The 26647-nt window shown below is 42.0% G+C and overlaps 1 protein-coding gene across 1 annotated transcript; it reads left to right on the forward strand.

Moving 5' to 3' along the window:
* Positions 1-9299: 9299 nt before the first annotated feature.
* Positions 9300-25189, forward strand: LOC115898712 (cancer/testis antigen family 45 member A10-like). Its single transcript, XM_030934446.1, has 5 exons — positions 9300-9553; positions 14370-14544; positions 16486-16734; positions 17114-17207; positions 24626-25189. Exons 2-5 carry the CDS (start codon positions 14376-14378, stop codon positions 24723-24725), a joined length of 612 nt encoding a protein of 203 aa, XP_030790306.1. The 5' UTR covers positions 9300-9553; positions 14370-14375; the 3' UTR covers positions 24726-25189.
* The last annotated feature ends 1458 nt before the right edge of the window (positions 25190-26647 follow it).

The following is a 26647-nucleotide window of genomic DNA, read 5'->3' on the forward strand; positions in this document are numbered from 1 at the left end:
CTGTCGCCTAGTCTGGAGTGCAGTGGCGCGATCTTGGCTCACTGCAACCTCTGTCGCCTGGGTTCAAGCGATTCTCCTGCCTCAGCCTCCCAAATAGCTGGGACTACAGGTGCGTGCCACCATGCCTGGCTAATTTTTGTACTTTTAGTAGAGACAGGGTTTCACCATATTGGCCAGTCTGGTCTTGAACTCCTGACTTCGTGATCCACACACCTCAGCTTCCCAAAGTGCTGGGATTACAGGCGTGAGCCACCGCGCCTGGCCTTATTTATTTATTTAGACAGGGTCTTGCTCTGTCACCCAGGCTGGAGAGCAGTGGCACAATCTCAGCTCACTGCAACCTCTGCCTCCCAGGTTCAAGTGATTCTCGTGTCTCAGCCTCCCGAGTAGCTGGGACTACAGGCACGCACCACCATGCCCTGCTAATTTTTGTACTTTTAGTAAAGACGGAGTTTTACCATGTTGGCCAGACTGATCTCAAACTCCTCAGGTGATCCGCCCGCCTTGGCCTCCCAAAGTGCTGGGATTATAGGTGTGAGCCACCACACCCACCCCATATACATTTTAGAATCAGCTTGTCAAGTTCCATGAAAAAAACATGTTGGGATCTTTGTCATTTTAGTGAATTTATGTGTTAATCTGGAGAGGAGGATGGACATTGAGTCCTCCTATCCACAGTGTAGCCCCCCTTTTAAGTTTTCTCTGACATCTTCCAGTAAATTTTTATAATTATCTGCATATTAGTTGGTATACCTCCTTATATTAATTTTATATACATACATTCACATACTTCATATATATAGTCCATGTGTATTCCATATACATGATATATATTTCTACATATGTATCTTTATATGCTTATTCCTTATATAGTTTTGCTAATGTTACTTTAAAAAGTTACATTTCCTAAGTTTCTTGGTACTCTTATATAGAAACACAGTTAATTTTTATATTCTGATTTTATATGTAGCCACCTTGTTAAGTTCTTCATCTATAGACTACTTTGAGCTTTTAGTTTAGACAAATAATTTGTCTCAGGATGCAAGCTAGGAATTCTCATAATGCAGTGTTGAATAGAAGTGGCACTAATGGGCATCCTTGTCTTGTTCTTGATTTTATAAAGAATATTTAAAATTTTTAATCACTAGCAATAATGCACACTGTAGATTTTTGGTAGATTCACTTAATGCTTTTACTTTTGTCCTTTATGAAATTATTGCATTTCATTGCATGCGTTTTCTACATTGATTTGTTTTTCTCCAGCTTTATTAAGGTATGATTGACAAATAAAACTTGTATATTTTTACTGTGTACAACATGAGGTTTTGATATATGTATATATCATTAAATGATTAAATCAAACAAATTAATGTACCCATCATGTCACATACTTATTGTTTTGTGGTGAGAGCATTTAAAGTATACTCTCTTAGCAACTTTCAAGTATGCAATCCATTGTTATTAACTATAGTCACCATACTATACAATAGGTTTCCAGAACTTACTTGCTTTTGTTGTCTGTGCTTTTGGGGTCCTATCCAAAAAAGTATTGCCCAGAACGATGCTAAGAAGCTTTTCCTCTATGTTTTCCTGTAAGAGTTTTACAATTTCAGGTCTTATTAATCCACGTTGAGTTGATTTTTGTATATATTGAGAGAACAGAGTCCAATTTCATTCTTCCAAATTCAAATGTATATATGGCATTTCCACTTGCTTGTCCAAGAAACATTTAAAATTCAACCCATTCCATGTGTTTAAACTGAACTCCTGAGCTGTCTCTCCCAAAAAACCTTCTCTACATACAGCACTTGCCAACTCAGTTAATTACACCATACAGTGATGTACTGGTAAAACTGTAACCATTCTCCATCCACAGGTGTGTGTAGGGTGGTAGGGTAGAGAAGCCCTTGTTTGTAGTGTTGTGTAAATTAATTCTGACATGGCTAATGTTGAGCTAGCAACATGCAGTCATTGAACACTGAGTCAGGAAGAGTTGGGCACAACCTGCTTTTGCAAGTTGTGTGATGGCTCCTAAACACGCCTGGCCCTACTATTTACCCAGTGGTTCAGGCAAAAAACCTTACAATCACGGTCATTTCTCTTTTATTCTTCTCTCATATTCAATCTCTTAGCAACCCCAGGCAACTTTATGTCTAATAAAATCCCCAGACGTCACCATTTCTCTCCACCCCTCTAGTCGACTCTGCCATGACATTGAACACTGAGTCAGGAAGAGTTGGGCACAACCTGCTTTTGCAAGTTGTGTGATGGCTCCTAAACACGCCTGGCCCTACTATTTACCCAGTGGTTCAGGCAAAAAAAACTTACAATCACTGTCATTTCTCTTTTATTCTTCTCTCATATTCAATCTCTTAGCAACCCCAGGCAACTTTATGTCTAATACAATCCCCAGACGTCACCATTTCTCTCCACCCCTCTAGTCGACTCTGCCATGATCAATCACTGGGTGACTATGGTATCTCCATGTTTCCCATTCTTGCCCCCATCAACACATACTCTTTAACCTTGCAACCACGTTATCACATTGGCCCATAAATCACATCATGCCATGTGCCTCCTGAAAATCTGTCCTCAACTCTCCTAAGTACTCAGAACAGATCCTGAACTCCCGGCTGCTCTGCATGGCCTGCTCTCCATCACCCTCTCCTAAAGTGGGTCCCATCCATCTCCTGCTGACTCTCTGCCTCTGTCCTTCACCTCGTAGTGCTCAGTCCATCCCCACTCCAGTCCCTATCCTTTGCTTCACCACAACCTAGAACTCTCCCTCTGCCTCTGCATAGGCAACTCTGCTTCTTCCTTCAACCCTGCCTCCTCAGAAGGCCCGCCCTGTCCAACCAGCCACAGCCCCTAGGGCTCCCTCTGCTACTGTCTCCCACAGGCCTGTGGACTGCTTCCCCACCACCAGCCCAGCGCTGTTTGTTTCATTTGCGCATTGCGCATGTACTGTCTGACTGCCCCATGAGGATGTGAGCTCCACAAGGGCAGGGAACGTTGCTCTCTGGGCTGTTTGCTGCTGATCTCCAGCTCCCGGCACGCTGCCTGCCACAGATGATGAATAAATGAAAGAAGTGTCAGACCTGGAGTGAAAAGAAAGTCACTTTTCTGGAAACGAAGAATGAGGAAAATCATACACTGAAAGGGATTCTTGGTGATGGAGTGCATATAGAACTTTCAGCAGTAATGGTCGCCTCTATTTTCTCAGAATATGTTTGATGCAGAGAGGAGGCAGGTCAAGGTGTATCCAAGTTGTCTGGCTTCCAGTTTAGAAGAGGACACAAAATTATATGCAAGTTTCAGAAATCACGACATCGTGTGAGACTTTCAGCTCATCAACTTGTAAAAGGCAAAAAGGCAACATTAAATGAAGAGTATCTTGGCCAGGCATGGTGATTCACACCTGTAATCTCTGCACTTTGGGAGGCCGAGGTGGGAGAATCACTTGAGCCCAGGAGTTCAAGAACAGCCTGAGCAACATGGTGAAACCCCATCTCTACAAAAATACAAAAATTAGCTGGGGGTGGTGGCACATGCCTATAATCCCAGCTACTAAGGAGGCTGAGGCGGGAGGATCGCTTGAGCACAGAAGGTTAAGGCTGCAGTGAGCCATGACCATGAGCATGCCACTGCACTCCAACCTGGGTGACAGAGCAAGACCTTGTCTCAAAATAAATAAATAAATAAGAAGAGTACCAGGGATTTATGAATGTTCATTAGTTGCATAGTTTTACTCAACTTCTGTATGTATTGATAGTGCCAGGAAGTTAAGAGGTAGTTTTGTTGTATTATCTTTTATGAGCTCAATTTTTCAGGTCTGAGATTTCTGTCTGGTTTATCATTTTGTTTTATGAAATAATAATTTCCTAGAAACTGCAGCATACAGTGATGTCCCTGTGGGGGTGATGAAATGCATCTGTCTTGCAGCTCAACCATTTAATTTGCAAGTTTCAGAAATCATGATCTCATGTGAGATTTTTTATGTGAAACCACTTAATTTGGTTTCCAGATGCTACGTCATTTGCGATGTCCATGAGGAGAAGATGGAAGTGGTCAAACTCCACCTGATGATTCCTTGTCAAAATCTGCTCCACCAGAGGTTATGAACATTGCAGTATATGGTATTCTACCCAACTAATTGAATTATCTGTTTAATGAATTAACTAGTCTCAGCAAATATGGGCTGATTCAGAAAGCTGGTAGTAGTGTGCACTTTTTGGTCTTATGTGTGCTTGCACCCTCAATTATCTCTGTATTTGCTAGCGGGTATCTTTCCATGACAATTCATTTTTCATTAAATTTTTAAATTGTGGGAAAAATACATGGCATACAATTTAACATCATAACCATTTTTAAGTGTGCAGTTCAGTAGTGTTAAGTATATTAACACTGTTGTGAAACAGATCTCCAGAAATTTTTCATCTTGCAAATCTGAAACTTTACCCATTAGAAAAAAAAAAAGACAAAACATTTACCCCTCCCCTATCCCCTAGCAACCACTGTTCTACTTTCCATCTCTATGGATTTAACTAATTTAGGCTGGGTGCAGTGGCTCACGCCTGTAATCCCAGCACTTTGGGAGGCCAAGGTGGGCAGATCACTTGAGGTCAGGAGTTGGAGACCAGCTTGACCAACATGGTGAAACCTTGTCTCTACCAAAAATACAAAAAAATTAGCCAAGTGTGGTGGTGGGTGCCTGTGATCCCAGCTACTCAGGAGGCTGAAGCACAAGGATCGATTGAACCCGGGAGGCAGAAGTTGCAGTGAGCCGAGATTGCATCACTGCACTCCAGCCTGGGTGACAGAGCCAGACTCTGTCTTACAAAAAAAAAAAAAAAAAAAAAAAAAATTAGCTAGTTTATAAACCTCATGTAAGCGGAATCATATAATATTTATCTTTTTGTGACTGACTCATTTCCCTTAGCAAAATGTCCTCAGTGTTCATCCATGTTGTAGCCTGTGACAGGATTTCCTTCCTTTTTAAGGCTAAATAATATTCTCTGTGTGTATACAGCATTTCATTTATCCATTCATCTGCTGATGGACATTTGGGATGCTTCCACGTCTTGGCTGCTGTGAATAATGATGCTATGAACATGGGTATGCAAATATTTCTTTGAGATCCAGTTTCAATTCCTTTGGATATATATTCAAGTGGGATTGCTGCATCATATGGTAGTTTTATTTCATTTTTTGAGGAACCTTCATAATATTTTACACAGCCACTGCATCAATTCTATCCACAGTGCAGAGCTGTTCTAATTTTTCCACATCCTTAGCAGCACTTGTTATAGCCATGCTAATGGGGGTGAGGTTTTCATTGCGGTTTTGATTTGCGTTTCTTTGATGATTAGTGATGTTGAGCATCTTTTCATATACTTGTTAAGTATTTATATATCATCTTTGGAGATATGCAGATATGTTTATTCAAGTCATTTGTTTGTGCTACCCCAGAACATGTGAAACTTTCCCCCATTTTTAACTTAAGTTATTTTATTTTATTGTTATTGTTGCGATGCAGTGGCAAGATCTTGGCTTGCGGCTACCTCCACCTCCTGGGTTCAAGCGATTCTCCTGCCTCAGCATCCTGAGTAGCTAGGACTACAGCCTCGCAACACCACTTCCGGATAAGGAGCTCTTTACATGTTCTGGATATTAACCCCTTATCAGATATATAATTTGCCAATGTTTTCCCCCATTTCATAGGTTGCCTTTACACTCTGTTGATTATGTCCTTTGATGCACAAAACTTTTTCAGTTCATGTAGTTCCATTTGTCTATTTTTGCTTTTGGTGTTGTATTCAAGAAATCATTGCCAAGTCCAATACCATGAAGCTTTTCCTCTATGTTTTCTTCTGGGAGTTTTATAGTTTTAGGTCTTACATTTAGGTCTTTAATCCATTTTGAGTTGATTTTTGTATAATTTTTGTATATGGTGTGAGATCCAACTTCAATAGTGAGGGGTGACATTTTCATTTCCACACCTTGATTTCAGGACCTGTGAATGCAAGCTATGGGAGAAATAGCACCACATATCTATACATATAAATGCTTGGATAGAGCATTACCATCTTCTCAAGGCTGTTGCCTCTCAAGTTATTGCCACCTAACCAAAAACATAGCTGAGTCTTCCAAACGTCATTACACTTCAGGATGAGGGGAAGCATAATAAGACCAGTGAATTCTGTGAGTATTGCTCCATTGCCACACTCATTTTCTGTGAGGTGAGTTCCTTGTTTAGAAGTGATGCTGTGTGGAATATCATCATGATGGATAAGACATTTTTCAAATCCAAAATATTGGTTTTCTCAAAAGCACTGCAATTGGGAAGGAAAATCCATATCTAGACTAAATGTCTGTTCAGGTAAGAAGAAAGCACTTCTCTTTTTATAATAGAAGTGATCCACTGTAATCCACATGCCAACTAGCGACTGTCAGATCATTCTGGAGTCTGGGGCCAAATTGAGGGCTTAGTGTTGGTCTCCATTCCTGGAAGTTTGTTCACTCAGCAATGACCGTAGCAAGGTTTGCCGTGGTAAGTGGAAGTCCATGCTACTGCGCATAATCTCCATCCCTGCCAGTTTGACCACTTTGTTTGTTGAGCCCATAAGATTGTGGCACAAGTGTTGGGAAAAGAGGCTGATTAATATCTAGATAATAAGTACCTTATCCATCTGATTGTTAAAATTCTGCTCTGCTGAGGATACCCTTTGCCGAGAACTCTCATGAGACCCCAATATCTTCACATTGTATGTCCATTTGCAAAGGTCCGTCCACATATGTTTTTTTCTCAGACCTCCTTGTCACAAATTTTTATCATGTGTCCTCAAAGTCCCTGACAAATCAGCTAATAAGTGGGACACAGCCTATGCATGATACATACTTACACGTCTGGATATGTCTCTTCCAAGAAGGTGCACTGCTCAAAGTTCTTCCCTCTGGGAGGGTGTCCCATCACCACTGTCCTTCAGGGTTGTCCCAGTCAGGACTGTCATATGCAGCTGTCCACTTGTGGCTTGTGTGGTAGGCAGGATTCTAATTATGCCCCTCCAAGATTCCAGTCTCATGGTTATTCAATCAAATACACATATGAGTACTGCTGTGGTGGGATTTTTTAGCGCAAAAATGAGTATTTTATTTTGGTAGCACTAGAAGAAACAAACAAAACAACTGTGTTCCTACATCCAATGATAACAATATTTAAGCTTCCTTATCAATCAAATATATTCCAAAAGAAAATGTGTTCTATGAAGGTTCTGAAGCACAGGCAAATATTAACACGATAGGCTAGGAAGCTGTAATACTGAAAATGACTCTCTTCTGACAGGGTACTTAACGAACATAACTTTTTAATTTTAATTTTAATTAATTTATTTATTTTGAGATGGAGTCTCCCTTTGTCACCCAGGCTGGAGTGCAGTGATGCGATCTCTGCTCACTGAAGCTTGCACCTCCCAGGTTCAAGGGATTCTTCTGCCTCTGCCTCCTGAGTAGCTGGGATTACAGGTGCCCACCACCATGCCTGGCTATATTTTTTAATTTTAATCGTAATTTTTTTTAAAACATAACTTTTGAATTACAAAACCAGTGAAATAATCCCTTCCAAATAATTGTGTCAAGAGTGAAACTGCTTGTTCCATTAAAACTCTAAAAATTTTGCTGTAATATTTTTTACCACTATGAACATTTCAGGTAAATTTTGCTGCACTTAAAATAAGTTGTGAAAGTGGAAAAATGGGCTGGGCATGGTGGCTCACACCTGTAATCCCAGCATTTTGAGAGGCCAAGGCAGACGAATCACTTGAAGTCAGGAGTTTGAGACCAGCCTGGCCAACATGGTGAAGCACCATCTCTATTAAAAATACAAAAATTAGCCAGGCATGATGGTGCACGCCTATAATCCCAGCTTCTCGGGAGGCTGAGGCAGGAGAATTGCTTGAACCTGGGAGGCGGAGGTTGCAGTGAGCCAAGATCATGCCACTGCACTCCAGCCTGGGCGACAGAGCCAGATTCTGTCTCAAAAAAAAAAAAAAAAAAAAAAAAAAAAGGTGGAAAAATATACAAAGTTCCATATTAAAATGATTAATAGATGCAATATATTAAGGTTTCCCCTCCTTTCTTTTTTTCTTTCTTTCTTCTTTTTTTGTTTGTCTGTTTTTTACAGCCTCACTCGGTCACCCAGGCTGTAGTGCAGTGGTGCGATCAAAGGTCAATGCAGCCTCAACCTCCTGGTCTCAAGCCTCCCAAGCAGCTGAGACCACAGGTACACGCTCAGCTAATTTGTGTATTTTGTGTAAAGACAGGGTTTCACCATGCTGCCTAGGCTGCTCTTGAACTCCTAGGCTCAAGGAATCCACCTATCTTGGCCTCCCAAATTGCTGGGATTACAGGCGTGAGCCACCGCACTGGGGCCCTCATTTTTCTTACCAATTAACAATAATGGTTACCTTTAACAGATAGAGGTTCACTTTATTTATTTTTATTTATTTATTTATTTTTATTTTTAGACAGAGTCTCACTCTGTTACCCAGGCTGGAGTGCAGTGGCTGATCTCAGCTCACTGCAAACTCCGAATCCCTGGTTCAAAAGTTTCTCCTGCCTCAGCCTCCCAAGTAGCTGGTGGGACTACGGGTGCGCCACCATGCCCGTCTAATTTTCTATATTTTTAGTAGACACGGGATTCACCATGTTGGCCAGGCTGGTCTCGAACTCCTAATCTCAGCTGGTCCAGCCGCTTCGTCCTCCCAATGTGCTGAGATTACAGGCGTGAGCCACTGTGCCCAGCAGGGGTTGACTTTAAAACACAACTCCCTCAAATGAAAATTTCAGTTTGTTGTTGTTGTTTTTTCTTTTTCTTTTTCTTTTTTTTTTTTTTTTTTGAGATGGAGTCTCCTCTATCGCCCGGGCTGGAGTGCAGTGACGCGATCTCGGCTCACTGCTACCTCCGCCTCCTGGGTTCAAGCGATCCTCCCACCTCAACTTCCCGAGTAGTTGGGACCACAGGCGTGCGCCACCATGCCCGGCTGATTTTTGTGTTTTTCTTTTTTTTTTTTTTTTTAGGTTGGTTGGTTGCTTTGCAGAGTGGGGGTCTCACTATGTTACCCAAGCGATTTCAACCCGCTGTGTGAGAAGGTTCTGTGTTCCTCTGCTTATGTTGCTGTGCAGTTGTTACCAAAGGTCGCCTGTAGAGGGCGCCAGAGTCAGCGAAGGGGAGGGCTGCGCTTCCTGGTTCGCTGGGGCATGAGGCTTCTCCTCAGGACTCTGGCGCCCCCAACAGGTTCCCCGTGTTCGGCGGGGCAGGCACGCTGTAGCTGATTATTTCCCTTCCTTCTATCCCCCTTGGGCCGAACGGAATCGATGATTCTGGTGAGACGCCTCCCCATGCACATCACTCCCAGGTGCCCTAGGGGGCACATTTCCCACAACTCCCAGAGGGCAGGTTTCTGTAAAGTGCCACCAGTAGGGAGGCGCCACAGCTTCACTGCCATTTTGTGAGGTGCCGACATCTCTCTTCCAGCAAGGTCAGGACTTCAGGACTGTGAGTGGGCAGTTTTTCCCTGGATACTTTTAATTTCATCCCGGAAAGTGTCCTTTTTCCTTGGAAAGCATCTTTTCTGTGGTGTTCTCTGTCCGGTGTGTGGTAGGGCTCCCTTGGGAAAGTGGCTCCGCTTTGGGGACACCGCCATGGGCACCTGTGTTAGCCGTGGGGGAGCGTTTTCCATGGGCACCCTGTCTTGGCTAAGTTGTGGGACCAGGGGGCTTTTCTTGAGGGCTCCCTCTCGGTGATGTGAGGGACTTTTCCTACTGAAATGACCTGAGCCCGGGGGTGGGGGGCATGCCTTGGTTGCCTGTGTTGGCCTCGGGTGCGGCGGTGTTTCTTTCCCGCTCAGTTGCAGGCCTGAGGGGGACTCTGCCTTGGGGACCCTGTCTCTGCTCATGAAACATGGTGGGGGTGGCTGTGCCTCGGACACATGATCGCAGCCCTGTGGGGTCACTGTTGGGGGCTTTATCTCGACCCCCGAGGGACCTTCCTTGGGTGCTGATGTTGGCCGTGAGGCACATTTGTCCTTAGATGTCGCTCGCTCTCAGCTATAATGTGTTGGCTTTTCTTTGGTTCTGCTTATCCCCATGTAGATGCTTATCGGATGCTTTCTCTTGATGCTGGGTTTTTTAAATTATTATCTGTGAGTGCTCTCTCCCGGTGTCCCGGGCGAATGGGGTGCTGTTCCTTGGATTCTCTAAGCCTATGGTGAGACTCAGGGAGTGTCAAGCCATGAGGGAGGCCACGTGACCTTGGGAACTCTGTCTCGCCCCGGGTTGGGGTACTTTTCCTCGGTTGGTTGATCTCAATTCTGAAGGAACTCTTTCCCCAGGATTCTATCTGACCTTTCGGTCACAGCCTCAGGTGTCTGTGCAGGACTGGGGGTCCAGAAATATTCGAAGGTTCCAGCTGTGCCACATTCGAACACTCGCTGTACAGTTAGTCTTTCATTCCAGCCACTCTGATGGCTGTGCAGTGATCTCTCCTTATGTCTACACTCGCATTTCTCTGCTGATTAATGAGCTTGAGCACCTTTTTAAATATTGTTTTTATTTATCGATTTTTGTTTGTCTTTTGAAACGGGGTCTCCGTCTGTCGCCCAGGCTGGCTTGCAGTGCCACCACACCCAGCTATTTATCGTTTTTATTTTTGTTTGTTTTGTTTTGTTTTCACCATTTTATTGGTTTATTGGTCATTTACTATGTCTTTTATGAAGTTCCTTTTCAGGCATTTTCCCCCAGCTTTTACTGAGATGTTTGTATTTTAAAAATGGATTTGTAGTTTCCATATATTCTGCATTTCAGTTATACACACATGCACACAGACATATATGTACATATATAAAAATGCATATACAATTTTAGTATCTTCTATAAATCTTTTTTGCTTTTACAAGATCTCAATAATGTGTTTTAGATGAACAGATTCTCTTAATTTTATTAATCAGTGTATTATTTATGGCTAGTGCTTTTTATTTTTTTAAGAAATATCTTTGCCTCACCGGATGCCATTATGATCATATTTTTTTATTATTATTGTACTTTAAGTTCTGGGATACATGTGCAGAATGTGCAGGTTTGTTACATAGGTAGACACATGCCATGGTGGTTTGCTGCACCCATCAACCTGTCAGCTACATTAGGTATTTCTCTAATGCTATCTCTCCCCTACCCCTCCCCACCCGTCAGGCCCCGCTGTGTGATGTTCTCCTTCCTATGTCCATGTGTTCTCACTGTTCAGCTCCCACTTATGAGTGAGAACATGTGGTGTTTGGTTTTCTGTTCCTGTGTTAGCTTGCTGACACATGTCCCTTCAAAGGTCATGAATTCATTCTTTTTTATGGCTGCATAGTATTTCGTGGTGTATATGTGCCACATTTTCTTTATCCAGTCTATCACTGTTGGGCATTTGGGTTGGTTCCAAGTCTTTGCTGTTGTGAATAGTGCTGCAATAAACATACGTGTGCATGTGTCTTTATAGTCGAATGATTTATAATCCTTTGGGTATATACCCAGTGATGGGATTGCTGGGTCAGATGGTATTTCTGGTTCTAGATCCTTGAGGAATCACCACAGTCTTCCACAATGGTTGAACTAATTTACACTCATGATGATAATATTCTAAGTTTTCTTCTAGATCTTCCAATCATCTGAAATAAATTCTCATGAAATGGAGTAAAGTCAGAGACCAGGTATATTCAATGTGCTTATTAGCCATTTGAGTATGACTCCTATGAAGTGCATATTCAGCTTTTCCCCCAAATTTTATTGGGATGTTTGTTTTTTAGAAATTGATTTGTAGTTCTGGATATATTCTGGATTCCACTCATTTGTTGCCAGATATATATGTATATATGTGTGTAACTACTATATATTTTTATATATTTTTATATATAACCTATACTATATACTACATAATGTATAATCTACAAACATGCTTTGGTTTTTCAGTCTCTTAATAGTGTCTTTGAGAAATGGAAGTTTTCCATTTAATTATGTCTAATTAAACAATTCATTCTTTATGGTTAGTGCTTGTTTATCCTCATTAAAAACATCTTTGTCTATTCTATAGTTGTGAAGACAATATCTTAAGTGTTTACTAGATTGTCTATTCATGTTTAGTAAAGTTTTATGGAGTGGGAAGAGGTAAGAGTCAAGGTTTGTATTTTCCCTGCATTTATCAAGTGCATTTATTAAAAGCACTGTCCTTTCCACAATGATTTACAGCTCTTCTGTATTTTGTATTTCCATATTGTTTCTGGCCTCTGTGTCCTCTTCCCTTTGTGTATTTGCCTGTCATTGCTCCAATACCACACTGTTTTAATTATTCTACCTTTATAGTAAATTTCCTAATAGTAGGGCATTTCTACTAACTTAGTTCTTTTCCTTAAAAAAAACTTTGTCTTTCCCTTGGCTTAAAAAAACTTGGCTTTTCCAAATCTTTAATTTGCATATACTTAAAAAATGATCTGCTTGTCAATTTTCAGGAAAGCTTTTGTTAACATGGTGGAATTTTAAGTATGATTGCTATGATCATTCTGAGAGACTTGACAATAATGTCTCTTAATGATGTCTTCTGGCCGGGTGTGGTGGCTCACACCTGTAATCCCAGCACTTTGGGAGACCAAGGTGGGCAGATCACTTGAGGTCAGGAGTTCGAGACTAGTATGGCTAACAAAGTGACACCCCTTCACTACTAAAAATACAAAACATTAGCCAGGCATCATGGCAGGCGCCTGTAATCTCAGCTACTCGGGAGGCTGAGGCAGGAGAATCGTTTGAACCCAGGAGGTGGCAGTTGCAGTGAGCAGACTGTGCCACTCCACTCCAGCCTGGGTGACAGAGCAAGGCTCCATTTCCAAAAAAAAAGATGTCTTCCAACACATCGAAAGAATATTTTTCTCCATCTACTGCAGTCTTGAATTTCTCTGAGTGATGTTTTATAATTTTTGTATAGTACTCTAGCGCATCTTGATTAGATTTATTCCTAAATATTTGATGGTTTTGGTACTGTTTTTAATGACATTTGAAATCTCTATTCTAATTATTTGTTGCTATTAATTATACAGAAATGCCACTGGTTTTTATTAGATCTAGTATGTTGACTAAATTTGCTTATTAACCATAATGATTTTATTCTTCTGCATTTTCTATGTACAGAACAATGTCATCTGTGAGTGGCATGTAAATCACAACTTGCCATGTTGCTCCTGAACCAACTGTGAACCAGCTTTGGTCTGTGAGGTTACTTCTATCCGAATTTTAAACATATTATATTTTCCTGATGCTACAGCACTTTTTAGAACCTCCAGTAAATTGTTGAATGGATAGTGGACATCTTTGTCTTGTTTTCAAACTCAGGGAGAAGATACTGATACGTTACTATGAAGTATCGCATTTACTATTTTTTTGAACATATGCTAACCAGAATAGGAAAGTTGCCCTTTTTTCTAAGTTAGTGATAGTTTTCATCACGAATGGACTTTAAACATTGACCCATGTATGAAAATAATCATGTGGTGTTTCCGTTTAGTTGTTGTTGTTAATATGGTGCATTACATTTATTGATTTTCAAATGTTAAATCAGGGTTGCCTTTCTGCAATATACTCCACCATGGCCAATGTATGTCCTTTTTAAGTACTATTGCATTTTACTTGCTCACGTTTAGTTTGAATTTTTTGTGTCTAAGTTCAGGAGTGATCTTGGCTTGTATTTTGACCTGATCTTGTAGTTTTTCTTTCTTCTAAAGTCCTTGTCAGATTTTGTTATCAGTTTTGTATCAATCTTCTACAATCCTTTTCTTTGTCCTCATTTTTCCTAATAAGGGTTAATACAGATTTGTTTATACATCCATTTGAATATATAAGTATATATACTTATGTATTAAATATATATGATGTATAATATAATGTATAATATATGTAATTTAAAATATAATGTATAATAAGGGTTAATACAGATTGGTTTATACATCTATTTTTCCTAATAAGGGTTAATAAAGACTGGTTTATACATCTTCAAATAGGTAATAATATTTTCATCTATTTTTGGTTGATGACAGCTGCTTATTCCACAGGCATTCTGATTGATTTTGTTGTACCATTTTTCTTCTTTTTTTACTTAGTGTACATTAAAATTAGGTTTCTTTTCCTGAGAACAGAGTGTTTGTTGAGACTTGGTAAATCTTGGCTCATGATTAAAAGTGAAATTAATGATTCAAAGTCTTGGTTGTATACACACATGGAAACTGTTTGCCATTTTGTGATTGTTAGATTTTTGTCATGAATGGAATATGTTCATTGATGTTTTTCAGGAAACAATGACCGATAAAACAGAGAAGGTGGCTGTAGATCCTGAACCCGTGTTTAAACGTCCCAGGGAATGTGACAGTCCTTCATATCAGAAAAGGCAGAGGATGGCCCTGTTGGCAAGGAAACACGGAGCAGGAGACAGCCTTACTGCAGGCTCTGCCATGTCCAAAGAAAAGAGTAAGTAAGCCTGTCCTCCCCTCCTCTTCATGCTGTATCCAGTGCAGTTGGCCTCCTGCCTCATCCCCTCCAGAGAAACTGTCCTTGTCAAGGTCAACGGTTTCAGCTGACTTTGCCATTAATTTCTCAGCACCATTTGACAGTTGTTCACTCGCGTCTTCATGAAAACCTTCTAGCATTTCCATTTTCCACATTTTTTTTTTTTTAATTTCTTGTCCGTATTCGTGAATCCCTAACATTTTTTTCTTGAGATGGAGTTTCGTTCTTCTCGGCCAAGCTAGAGTCCAGTGACATGATCTCGGCTCACTGAAACCTCAGTCTCCTGGGTTCAAGTGATTCTCCTGCTGCAGCCTCCCGAGTAGCTGAGATTACAAGTACCAGCCACCACACCCAGCTAATTTTTGTAATTTTAGTAGAGATGGAGTTTTGCCATATCAGCCAGGCTGGTCTCAAACTCCTCACCTCAGGTGATCTACCCACCTCAGCCTCCCAAAATGCTGGGATTACAGGCACGAGCCACTGCATCCGACCCCTATCATTCTTCTTTTTCTGTCTTTCTTTTTCTTCTCTTCTCTAAATACTGTAAAAAATTTCTGAACCCCAGCATCTCTCTTTCTCCTTCTGTTCCAGTCTGCCATGATCAATCACTGAGCTCCCGTGATACCTCCACATTTCCCATTATTGTCCCCATCGAACACATACGCTCCAACCCGGCAGCCAGGTCATCATGTTGGCGTGTAAATCACATCATGCCATGTCACTCCTGAAAACCCATCCTCCACTCTCCTTAGCACTCAGAACCGACTGTGAACCAGCTTTGGTCTGCGAGGTTCTGCATGGCCTGGCCTCCGTCACCCTCTCCTCACACAGGCCGCATCCATCTCCTGACTCTGTCTGCTTCTGTCCTTCACCCCGTAGTGCCTGATCCATCCCCACTCCAGCCCATACCCTTGGCCTCACAGCAACCTGGAACTCCCCCTCTGCCTCTGTGCAGGCAGCTCTGCTTCTTCCTTCAAGCCCTGCCCAAGGGTACCTCCACAGAAGGCTCTGCCCAACCAGCGGCAACTCCTGGGGCTCCCTCTGCTGCTGTTGCCCACAGGCCTGTGGACTGCTTCCCTACCACCAGCCCAACGCTGTTTGTTTCATTTGCTCATTGTGCGTGTGCTGTCTGACTGCCCCACATGAGGATGTGAGCTCCACAAGGGCAGGGAATGTTGCTCTCTGGGCTGTTTACTGCTGATCCCCAGCTCCTGGCATGCTGCCTGCCACAGACGATGAATAAATGAGAGGTGTCAGACCTGAAGTGAAAAGAAAGTCACTTTTCTGAGACAGAAAGGAAGGATGAGGAAAATCATACACTAAAAGGGATTTTTTGGTGATGGAGTGCGTATAGAACTTTCAGCAGTAATGGCCACCTCTATTTTCCCAGAATATATTTGACGTAGAGAGGAGGCTGCTTGAGGTGTATCCCAGCTGTCTGGCTTCCAGCTCAGTAAAGCCTGGTGGTTTGTAAGTGAATTTGGGAAATCGTGATATCAAGTGGGACTTGCTGCTTTCAACTTGTAAAGCATAACAAACTGAAACTATCCCATGAGTACCAGGGATCTGTGAATGTTGCTTTAGAGTTGTTCTGTCTTACTTGATTTCCATATCTATTCATAGGGCCAGAAAATAAGAGGTGGTTTTATTGTATTATGTGTCCTGGCCTCAGTTCATCAGGTCTCAGATTTCCCCCGGTATATCCTCCCATTTATGAAAGAAATAATTCCCTAGAAACTGAGGAGCACATAGATGTACCCAGAGGGGTGATGAAACACACATTTCTCACAGCTCAGCTTCTCAGTTTGGTTTCCAGATCTGTCATTCATGATATCTATGTGGAGGGGAAAGAAAATGGTCAAACACCAACTGATGGCTTTTTGTCAAAATCTGTTTCACTAGAGCTTAAGACAGGAGATGGTATTCCACCCATCCAATTGGATTCTCAGATTGATGACTTCGCTGGTTTCAGCAAAGATAAGCTGATGCAGAAACCTGGTAGCAATGCACCTGTGGGAGGAATTGTTACCAGCAATTTCTCTGGAGATGACCTAAAATGCAGAGAAATAGTCCCTTTACCCAAAAGCCAAGAAGAAATTAATGCTGATATAAAACATCAAATAGTGAAGGAAATCCAAAGCATTGGACGAAGTAAGTAGTATAAGAATATCTGTTTCATAAAACTATAGGAAGGCTCTCTTTCTATGATTCAGAAGATATTCATGTTACCTGTTGAGGCTCATTCTTTGCCAGAGTTGAGTTTGCCCATAGTTTATGGTGGTTCCTCTTTTCTTTGACTAAAGCATAGTACACCTTTTGCTTTTCTTTTCTTACTTGGTTATGGTTAAAAGAGTTCCATTCGTAGGTATGTGCAGGTGTCTTTTTTATTATTTAGATTTGTATGTGCGGGTATCTTGATTTAAGCATTTAAAACATTTTAGCCTATGAAGCATGATTGCTGAGATATAGATTCACTTCTATTCTTCTTTATATTTGATAATACTGAAGGTTTTTTTTAAAATATCTTCAGAATACGAAAGGATCTTCAAATTGCTTAAAAGAGTGCAAGGACCTATAGAAGTCAAGAAAGTATTTTTTGAATCCATCATCAAGGAAGCAGCAAGGTGAGTAGAAATAGGAACTGTCCAATTTCTTTAAGCACTTGGACTCAATAGAGTACTGGGGGTGAGCATGGGGGAACAGCCCCTGCCTTGAGTTTCTCAAACCCTGGTCCTCACTCATAGTTACGGCTGTCTCCACAGTTACTTAGGCTAATGTTATCTGAATCTAACTCATTCTTCGAAGACTATAGAGACTTCCATTCTCACCATAGTCTGAGGTGCACATTGTCCCTCGATTGACACTCTTTGTATGTGCTAGACTACTTCTTTTTAAAAAATTTTTGTACGGACATAGCAGATGCATATATTTCTGGGGTATATGAGATATTGTGATACAGACAACAATGTGTAATAATTACATCAAGGTAAATGGGGTATCTGTCACCTCAAGCTTTCATCCTTTGTGTTACAGACAATCCAATTATACTCTTCATTATTTTTAAATGTACAATTAAATTATTACCGACAATAGTCACCCTGTTGGGCTATGAAATACTACATCTTATTTATTCTATTTTTCTTTTTTCTTTTTTTATTATACTTAAAGTTCTAGGGTACATGTGCATAACGTGCAGGTTTGTTACATATGTATACTTATGATATGTTGGTGTGCTGCACCCATCAACTCGTCAGCACCCATCAATTCATCATTTATATCATGTATAACTCCCCAATGCAATCCCTCCCTCCTCCCCCCTCCCCATGATAGGCCCCAGTGTGTGATGTTTCCCTTCCCGAGTCCAAGTGATCTCATTGTTCAGTTCCCACCTATGAGTGAGAACATGCGGTGTTTGGTTTTCTCTTCTTGTGATAGTTTGCTAAGAATGATGGTTTCCAGCTGCATCCATGTCCCTACAAAGGACGCAAACTCATCCTTTTTTATGGCTGCATAGTATTCCATGGTGTATATGTGCCACATTTTCTTAATCCAGTCTGTCACAGATGGACATTTGGGTTGATTCCAAGTCTTTGCTATTGTCAATAGTGCCGCAATAAACATACGTGTGCATGTGTCTTTGTAGTAGAATAATTTATAATCCTTTGGGTATATACCCAGTAGTGGGATGGCTGGGCCATATGGTACATCTAGTTCTAGATCCTCGAGGAATTGCCATACTGTTTTCCATAATGGTTGAACTAGTTTACAATCCCACCAACAGTGTAAAAGTGTTCCTATTTCTCCACATCCTCTCCAACACCTGTTGTTTCCTGACTTCTTAATGATTGCCATTCTAACTGGTGTGAGATGGTATCTCATTGTGGTTTTGATTTGCATTTCTCTGATGGCGAGTGATGATGAGCATTTTTTCATGTGTCTGTTGGCTGTATGAATGTCTTCTTTTGAGAAATGTCTGTTCATATCCTTTCCCCACTTTTTGATGGGGTTGTTTGTTTTTTTCTTGTATATTTGGTTGAGTTCTTTGTAGATTCTGGATATTAGCCCTTTGTCAGATGAGTAGGTTGCAAAAATTTTCTCCCATTCTGTAGGTTGCCTGTTCACTCTGATGGTAGTTTCTTTTGCTGTGCAAAAGCTCTTTAGTTTAATTAGATCCCATTTGTCAATTTTGGCTTTTGCTGCCGTTGCTTTTGGTGTTTTAGACATGAAGTCCTTGCCCATGCCTATGTCCTGAATGGTACTACCTAGATTTTCTTCTAGGGTTTTTATGGTATTAGGTCTAACATTTAAGTCTCTAATCCATCTTGAATTAATCTTCGTATAAGGGGTAAGGAAAGGATCCAGTTTCAGCTTTCTACTTATGGCTAGCCAATTTTCCCAGCACCGTTTATTAAATAGGGAATCCTTTCCCCATTTCTTGTTTCTCTCAAGTTTGTCAAAGATCAGATGGCTGTAGATGTGCGGTATTATTTCTGAGGACTCTGTTCTGTTCCATTGGTCTATATCTCTGTTTTGGTACCAGTACCATGCTGTTTTGGTTACTGTAGCCTTGTAGTATAGTTTGAAGTCAGGTAGCGTGACGCCTCCAGCTTTGTCCTTTTGACTTAGGATTGTCTTGGCAATGCGGGCTCTTTTTTGGTTCCATATGAACTTTAAAGCAGTTTCTTCCCATTCTGTGAAGAAACTCATTGGTAGCTTGATGGGGATGGCATTTAATCTATAAATAACCTTGGGCAGTATGGCCATTTTCACGATATTGATTCTTCCTATCCATGAGCATGGTATGTTCCTCCATTTGTTTGTGTCCTCTTTTATTTCACTGAGCAGTGGTTTGTAGTTCTCCTTGAAAAGGTCCTTTACAACCCTTGTAAGCTGGATTCCTAGGTATTTTATTCTCTTTGAAGCAATTGTGAATGGAAGTTCATTCCTGATTTGGCTCTCTGCTTGTCTGTTACTGGTGTATAAGAATGCTTGTGATTTTTGCACATTAATTTTGTATCCTGAGACTTTGCTGAAGTTGCTTATCAGCTTAAGGAGATTTTGGGCTGAGACGATGGGGTTTTCTAAATATACAATCATGTCATCTGCAAACACGGACAATTTGACTTCTTCTTTTCCTAACTGGATACCCTTGATTTCTTTCTCTTCCCTGATTGCCCTAGCCAGAACTTCCAACACTATGTTGAATAGGAGTGGTGAGAGAGGGCATCCCTGTCTTGTGCCAGTTTTCAAAGGGAATTTTTCCAGTTTTTGCCCATTCAGTATGATATTAGCTGTGGGTTTGTCATAAATAGCTCTTATTATTTTGAGGTTTGTTCCATCAATACCGAATTTATTGAGCGTTTTTAGCATGAAGGGCTGTTGAATTTTGTCAAAAGCCTTTTCTGCATCTATTGAGATAATCATGTGGTTCTTGTCTTTGGTTCTGTTTATATGCTGGATTACGTTTATTGATTTGCGAATGTTGATCCAGGCTTGCATCCCAGGGATGAAGCCCACTTGATCATGGTGGATAAGCTTTTTGATGTGCTGCTGAATCCGGTTTGCCAGTATTTTATTGAGAATTTTTGCATCGATGTTCATCAGGGATATTGGTCTAAAATTCTCTTTTTTTGTTGTGTCTCTGCCAGGCTTTGGTATCAGGATGATGTTGGCCTCATAAAATGAGTTAGGGAGGATTCCCTCTTTTTCTATTGATTGGAATAGTTTCAGAAGGAATGGTACCAGCTCCTCCTTATACCTCTGGTAGAATTCAGCTGTGAATCCATCTGGTCCTGGACTTTTTTTGGTTGGTAGGCTATTAATAATTGCCTCAATTTAAGAGCCTGCTATTGGTCTATTCAGGGATTCAACTTCTTCCTGGTTTAGTCTTGGGAGAGTGTAAGTGTCCAGGAAATTATCCATTTCTTCTAGATTTTCTAGTTGATTTGTGTAGAGGCGTTTATAGTATTCTCTGATGGTTGTTTGTATTTCTGTGGGGTCAGTGGTGATATCCCCTTTATCATTTTTTATTGCGTCTATTTGATTCCTCTCTCTTTTCTTCTTTATTACCCTTGCTAGCGGTCTGTCAATTTTGTTGATCTTTTCAAAAAACCAACTCCTGGATTCATTGATTTTTTGGAGGGTTTTTTGTGTCTCGATCTCCTTCAGTTCTGCTCTGATCTTAGTTATTTCTTGCCTTCTGCTAGCTTTTGAATGTGTTTGCTCTTGCCTCTCTAGTTCTTTTAATTGTGATGTTAGAGTGTCAATTTTAGATCTTTCCTGCTTTCTCTTGTGGGCATTTAGTGCTATAAATTTCCCTCTACACACTGCTTTAAATGTGTCCCAGAGATTCTGATATGTTGTATCTTTGTTCTCATTGGTTTCAAAGAACATCTTTATTTCCGCTTTCATTTCGTTATGTGCCCAGTAGTCATTCAGGAGCAGGTTGTTCCGTTTCCATGTAATTGAGCGGTTTTGATTGAGTTTCTTAGTCCTGAGTTCTAGTTTGATTGCACTGTGGTCTGAGAGACAGTTTGTTATAATTTCTGTTCTTTTACATTTGCTGAGGAGTGCTTTACTTCCAATTATGTGGTCAATTTTGGAATAAGTACGATGTGGTGCTGAGAAGAATGTATATTCTGTTGATTTGGGGTGGAGAGTTCTATAGATGTCTATTAGGTCCGCTTGGTGCAGAGATGAGTTCAATTCCTGGATATCCTTGTTAACTTTCTGTCTCGTTGATCTGTCTAATGTTGACAGTGGAGTGTTGAAGTCTCCCATTATTATTGTATGGGAGTCTAAGTCTCTTTGTAAGTCTCTAAGGACTTGCTTTATGAATCTGGGTGCTCCTGTATTGGGTGCATATATATTTAGGATAGTTAGCTCTTCCTGTTGAATTGATCCCTTTACCATTATGTAATGGCCTTCTTTGTCTCTTTTGATCTTTAACGGTTTAAAGTCTGTTTTATCAGAGACTAGGATTGCAACCCCTGCTTTTTTTTGTTCTCCATTTGCTTGGTAGATCTTCCTCCATCCCTTTATTTTGAGCCTATGTATGTCTCTGCATGTGAGATGGGTCTCCTGAATACAGCAGACTGATGGGTCTTGACTCTTGATCCAGTTTGCCAGTCTGTGTCTTTTAATTGGAGCATTTAGTCCATTAACATTTAAGGTTAATATTGTTATGTGTGAACTTGATCCTGCCATTATGATATTAACTGGTTATTTTGCTCGTTAGTTGATGCAGTTTCTTCCTAGCCTCGATGGTCTTTACATTTTGGCATGTTTTTGCAATGGCTGGTACCAGTTGTTCCTTTCCATGTTTAGGGCTTCCTTCAGGGTCTCTTGTAAGGCAGGCCTGGTGGTGACAAAATCTCTAAGCATTTGCTTATCTGTAAAGGATTTTATTTCTCCTTCACTGATGATACTTAGTTTGGCTGGATATGAAATTCTGGGTTGAAAATTCTTTTCTTTAAGAACGTTGAATATTGGCCCCCACTCTCTTCTGGCTTGTAGAGTTTCTGCCGAGAGATCTGCTGTTAGTCTGATGGGCTTCCCTTTGTGGGTAACCCGACCTTTCTCTCTGGCTGCCCTTAAGATTTTTTCCTTCATTTCAACTTTGGTGAATCTGGCAATTATGTGTCTTGGAGTTGCTCTTCTCGAGGAGTATCTTTGTGGCGTTCTCTGTATTTCCTGAATTTGAATGTTGGCCTGCCCTACTAGGTTGGGGAAGTTCTCCTGGATGATATCCTGAAGAGTGTTTTCCAACTTGGTTCCATTTTCCCCCTCACTTTCAGGCACCCCAATCAGACGTAGATTTGGTCTTTTTACATAATCCCATACTTCTTGCAGGCTTTGTTCATTTCTTTTTCTTCTTTTTTCTTTTGGTTTCTCTTCTCGCTTCATTTCATTCATTTGATCCTCAATCGCTGATACTCTTTCTTCCAGTTGATCGAGTCGGTTACTGAAGCTTGTGCATTTGTCACGTATTTCTCGTGTCATGGTTTTCATCTCTGTCATTTCGTTTATGATCTTCTCTGCATTAATTAGTCTAGCTGTCAATTCTTCCACTCTTTTTTCAAGATTTTTAGTTTCTTTGCGCTGGGTACGTAATTCCTCCTTTAGCTCTGAGAAGTTTGATGGACTGAAGCCTTCTTCTCTCATCTTGTCAAAGTCATTCTCTGACCAGCTTTGATCCGTTGCTGGCGATGGGCTGCGCTCCTTTGCAGGGGGAGATGCGCTCTTATTTTTTGAATTTCCAGCTTTTCTGCCCTGCTTCTTCCCCATCTTTGTGGTTTTATCTGTCTCTGGTCTTTGATGATGGTGACGTACTGATGGGGTTTTGGTATAGGTGTCCTTCCTGTTTGATAGTTTTCCTTCTGACAGTCAGAAGGACTGTCTGTTGGTCTGTTGGAGATTGCTTGAGGTCCACTCCAGACCCTGTTTGCTTGGGTATCAGCAGCAGAGGTTGCCGAAGATAGAATATTGCTGAGCAGCGAGTGTACCTGTCTGATTCTTCCTTTGGAAGTTTCCTCTCAGGGGTGTACTCCACCCTGTGAGGTGTGGGGTGTCAGACTGCCCCTAGTGGGGGATGTCTCCCAGTTAGGCTACTCAGGGGTCAGGGACCCACCTGAGCAGGCAGTCTGTCCGTTCTCAGATCTCAACCTCCGCGTTGGGAGATCCACGGCTCTCCCCAAAGCTGTCAGACAGAGTCGTTCGCGTCTGCACCGGCCCCTGCTGCTTCCCCTGTTGGTCTTCAGCTGTGCGCTGTCCCCAGAGGTGGAGTCTACAGAGACAGGCAGGCTTCCTTGAGCTGCTGTGAGCTCCACCCAGTTCGAGCTTCCCAGCAGCTTTGTTTACCTACTTAAGCCTCAGCAATGGCGGGCGCCCCTCCCCCAGCCTCGCTGCTGCCTTGCAGATAGATCGCCGCAGACTGCTGTGTTAGCAGTGAGGGAGGCTCCGTGGGCGTGGGACCCTCCCGGCCAGGTGTGGGATATATTCTCCTGGTGTGCCTGTTTGCTTAAAGCGCAGTATTGGGGTGGGAGTTACCCAATTTTCCAGGTGTTGTGTGTCTCTGTTCCCCTGGCTAGGAAAACGGATTCCCTTCCCCCTTGCGCTTCCAGGTGAGGCGATGCCTCGCCCTGCTTCAGCTCTCGCTGGTCAGGCTGCAGCAGCTGAGCAGCACCGATTGTCCAGCACTCCCTAGTGAGATGACCCCAGTACCTCAGTTGAAAATGCAGAAATCACTGGTCTTCTGTGTCGCTCGCGCTGGGAGTTGGAGACTGGAGCTGTTCCTATTCGGCCATCTTGCTCCGCCTCCCTCAAGGTATCTTCTACTTTTCTACCTATTAATCATCCCCACTTCCCACACGCTCCACCCCCACTAACCTTCCCAGCCTCTAGTAACCATCATTCTACTCTCTGTCTCCATTAGTTCAGTTGTTTTACATTTTTGCTCCCAGAAATAAGTGAGAAAGTACAAAGTTTGTCTTTCTGTGCCTGGCTTATTTCACTTAACATAATGACCTTTGATTCCATCCATATTGTTGCAAATGACTGAATCTCATTCTTTTTTATGTCTGAACAATACTCTATTGTGTATATGTACCATATTTTTTTATCCATTCATCTGTTAGTGGACACTTAGGTTGCTTCCGAATCTTGGCTACTGTGAATGGTGCTGCAACAAACATGGGAGTGCAGATATCTCTTCGGTACCCTGACTTCCTTTCTCTTGGGCATATACCAAGCAGTGGGATTCCTGGACCATATGATAGCTCCATTTTTAGAGTTTCGAGGAACCTCCATACTGTTCTTCGTAGTCATTGTAGTAATTTTTATTCCCACCAACAGTATATGAAGGTTCCCTTTTCTCCACACCCTCGCCATCATTTGTTATTGCCAGCTAGACTACCTCTTACCATGCAGGTGAATTTCTATTTCCATGCTGACTGTAACTTCATGTTTCTATCCTTCACAGTGCTTCCCACAGCATAGGTTCTTTGGCTATCTTTTAGTTAATGGCATGTCTCTGTCTTTTCAGATGTATGAGCCGAGACTTCGTTCAGCTCCTTGAGAAGAAACTGGAGCATATGATTTGGAAGTACTTGTCCATGGAGGATTATGGCAACCCAAATGCATAATCTCATTAATGATTGAGGAGAGAAAAGGATCAGATTGCTGTTTTCTACAATGGAGCATGATATTGCTGAAGTCTCCTGGCATATGTTACTGACTCAAATGGCCTTCCAGAGGCTAAGAAATTTCTGTTAGTAAAAGTTGTTCTTTTTCCCTAAGCATTTCATTTGAAAGAATAACTTGTTTTTTGGTTGTTTTTTATTCCCACCTATGCTGGTAGATATTATTAACCCATTAGATAAATACTATTACAGTCGTGGTTTCTGCAGCAGCTCACATTGTTGAAGCTGGTATTTGTAACTGCCTTCTTTCACTACCCATTTCACATTCCCTTTGCCCTAAGATAGCATGTCAGTTGGTTCATGGAGCTTGGCCTGGCAGGATGGCTGAAACCTTCATTATAGAAGAGTCTGAACCATTAGATGTCCTGCCTGAATGGGGTTGCTGTGATTTTCCATTAACTCTAATCACAAAACACGGGAGGACTAAGAAGCTCTCTAGACATATCCGACTTACTTTTCCTTAGCCCCTGGTGTAGTAGGAACCTGATCTCCTTTTTTTTCTCAGTTTCCATCACCCAAGCCAGTAGCAGAATCCCTACTTTGTCTCTTGATTGAGAGGAGTGAAGAGTTCAAAGTCGTCAGCTGTCAGACACAATTTTCATTTCAATGGAATCATTTTGATTCCACCGTTGAAAAAATTTCTCAATTTGTAACTAAGACCTCTTGCCCAGCAGAGCCAAGAGTTTGCCTCTTGAAAGCAAAGTTTGCTTCTTGAGCACAAAAAGAAAAATTTTGCTACTAGATACCCAGGAGTAATAGTGAGAGGAGGCCCGCATCTTACCTCTTTCATTCTTGAAGACATAGATGTGGCTATGGGAGAAATAGTTCCATATACTTGATGCTGGGATCCAGCATTGCCACCTCTGAGATTGTCAGCCAAGCCCCTCAAGGCACTGCCACAAAGCTAGAACTACAACTCAGGCTTTAAAGATCACTCCACTGTTCTATTGAGCCAGCCACTTCAGGATGTTGAGGAACATCACAAGACTGGTGAAATCCATTAGCATGAGCCCATTCCCATACTTCATTTCCTGTAAAGTGAGTTTCATGTTTAAAACTGGTGCAGTGTGGGCTGTTTCTGGTTCCAAGATGGCCGAATAGGAAAAGCTCCAGTCCATAGCTCCCAGTGTGAGCGATTCAGAAGATGGGTGATTTCTGCATTTTCAACTGAAGAACCAGGTTCATCTCACTGGGGCTTGTTGGACCAGTGACTGCAGTCCACGGAATGTGAGCTGAAGCAGGGCAGGGCATCGCCTCACCAGGGAATTGCATGGGTTCAGGGAATTCCCTTTCCTAGCCAAGGGAATCCATGACAGATGGTTCCTGGAAAATTGGGACACTCCCACCCTAATACTGCGCTTTTCCAACAGTCTTAGCAAACAGCACACCAGGCGGTTATATCCCATGCCTGGCTCAGAGGGTCCCATGCCCACAGAGCCTTGCTTACCACTAACACAGCAGTCTGAGATCGAGCTGCAAGGTGGCAGCGAGGCTGGGGGAGGGGCGTCCACCATTGCCGAGGCTTGAGTAGGTAAACAAAGTGGCCGGGAAGTTCAAACTGGGGGGTGCTTAAGGAGGCTGCAGCTCAATGAGGCCTGCCTGCCTGCCTCTGTAGACTCCACCTCTGGGGGCAGGGCATGGCTGAACAAAAGGCAGCAGAAACTTATGCAGACTTAAACATCCCTGTCTGACAGCTTTGAAGAGAGTAGTAGTTCTCCCAGCATGGAGTTTGAGATCTGAGAACGGACAGACTGCCTCCTTAGTGGGTCCCTGACCCTCGAGTAGCCCAACTGGGAGACACCTCCCAGTAGGGGCCGACTGACACCTCATACAGCCAGGTGCCCCTCTGAGAGGAAGCTTCCAGA

The sequence above is a fragment of the Rhinopithecus roxellana genome, chromosome 7 (assembly GCF_007565055.1).
Source record: "Rhinopithecus roxellana isolate Shanxi Qingling chromosome 7, ASM756505v1, whole genome shotgun sequence".
Lineage (NCBI taxonomy): Eukaryota > Metazoa > Chordata > Mammalia > Primates > Cercopithecidae > Rhinopithecus > Rhinopithecus roxellana.

Bases quoted from the DNA above. Each gene is read 5' to 3' on its own strand.
- LOC115898712 (XM_030934446.1), top strand. From the start codon at position 14,376: ATGACCGATAAAACAGAGAAGGTGGCTGTAGATCCTGAACCCGTGTTT. The intron at 16,735-17,113 runs GTAAGTAGTATA...AAATATCTTCAG, and splicing joins AATCCAAAGCATTGGACGAA to AATACGAAAGGATCTTCAAA. The intron at 17,208-24,625 runs GTGAGTAGAAAT...CTGTCTTTTCAG, and splicing joins ATCATCAAGGAAGCAGCAAG to ATGTATGAGCCGAGACTTCG.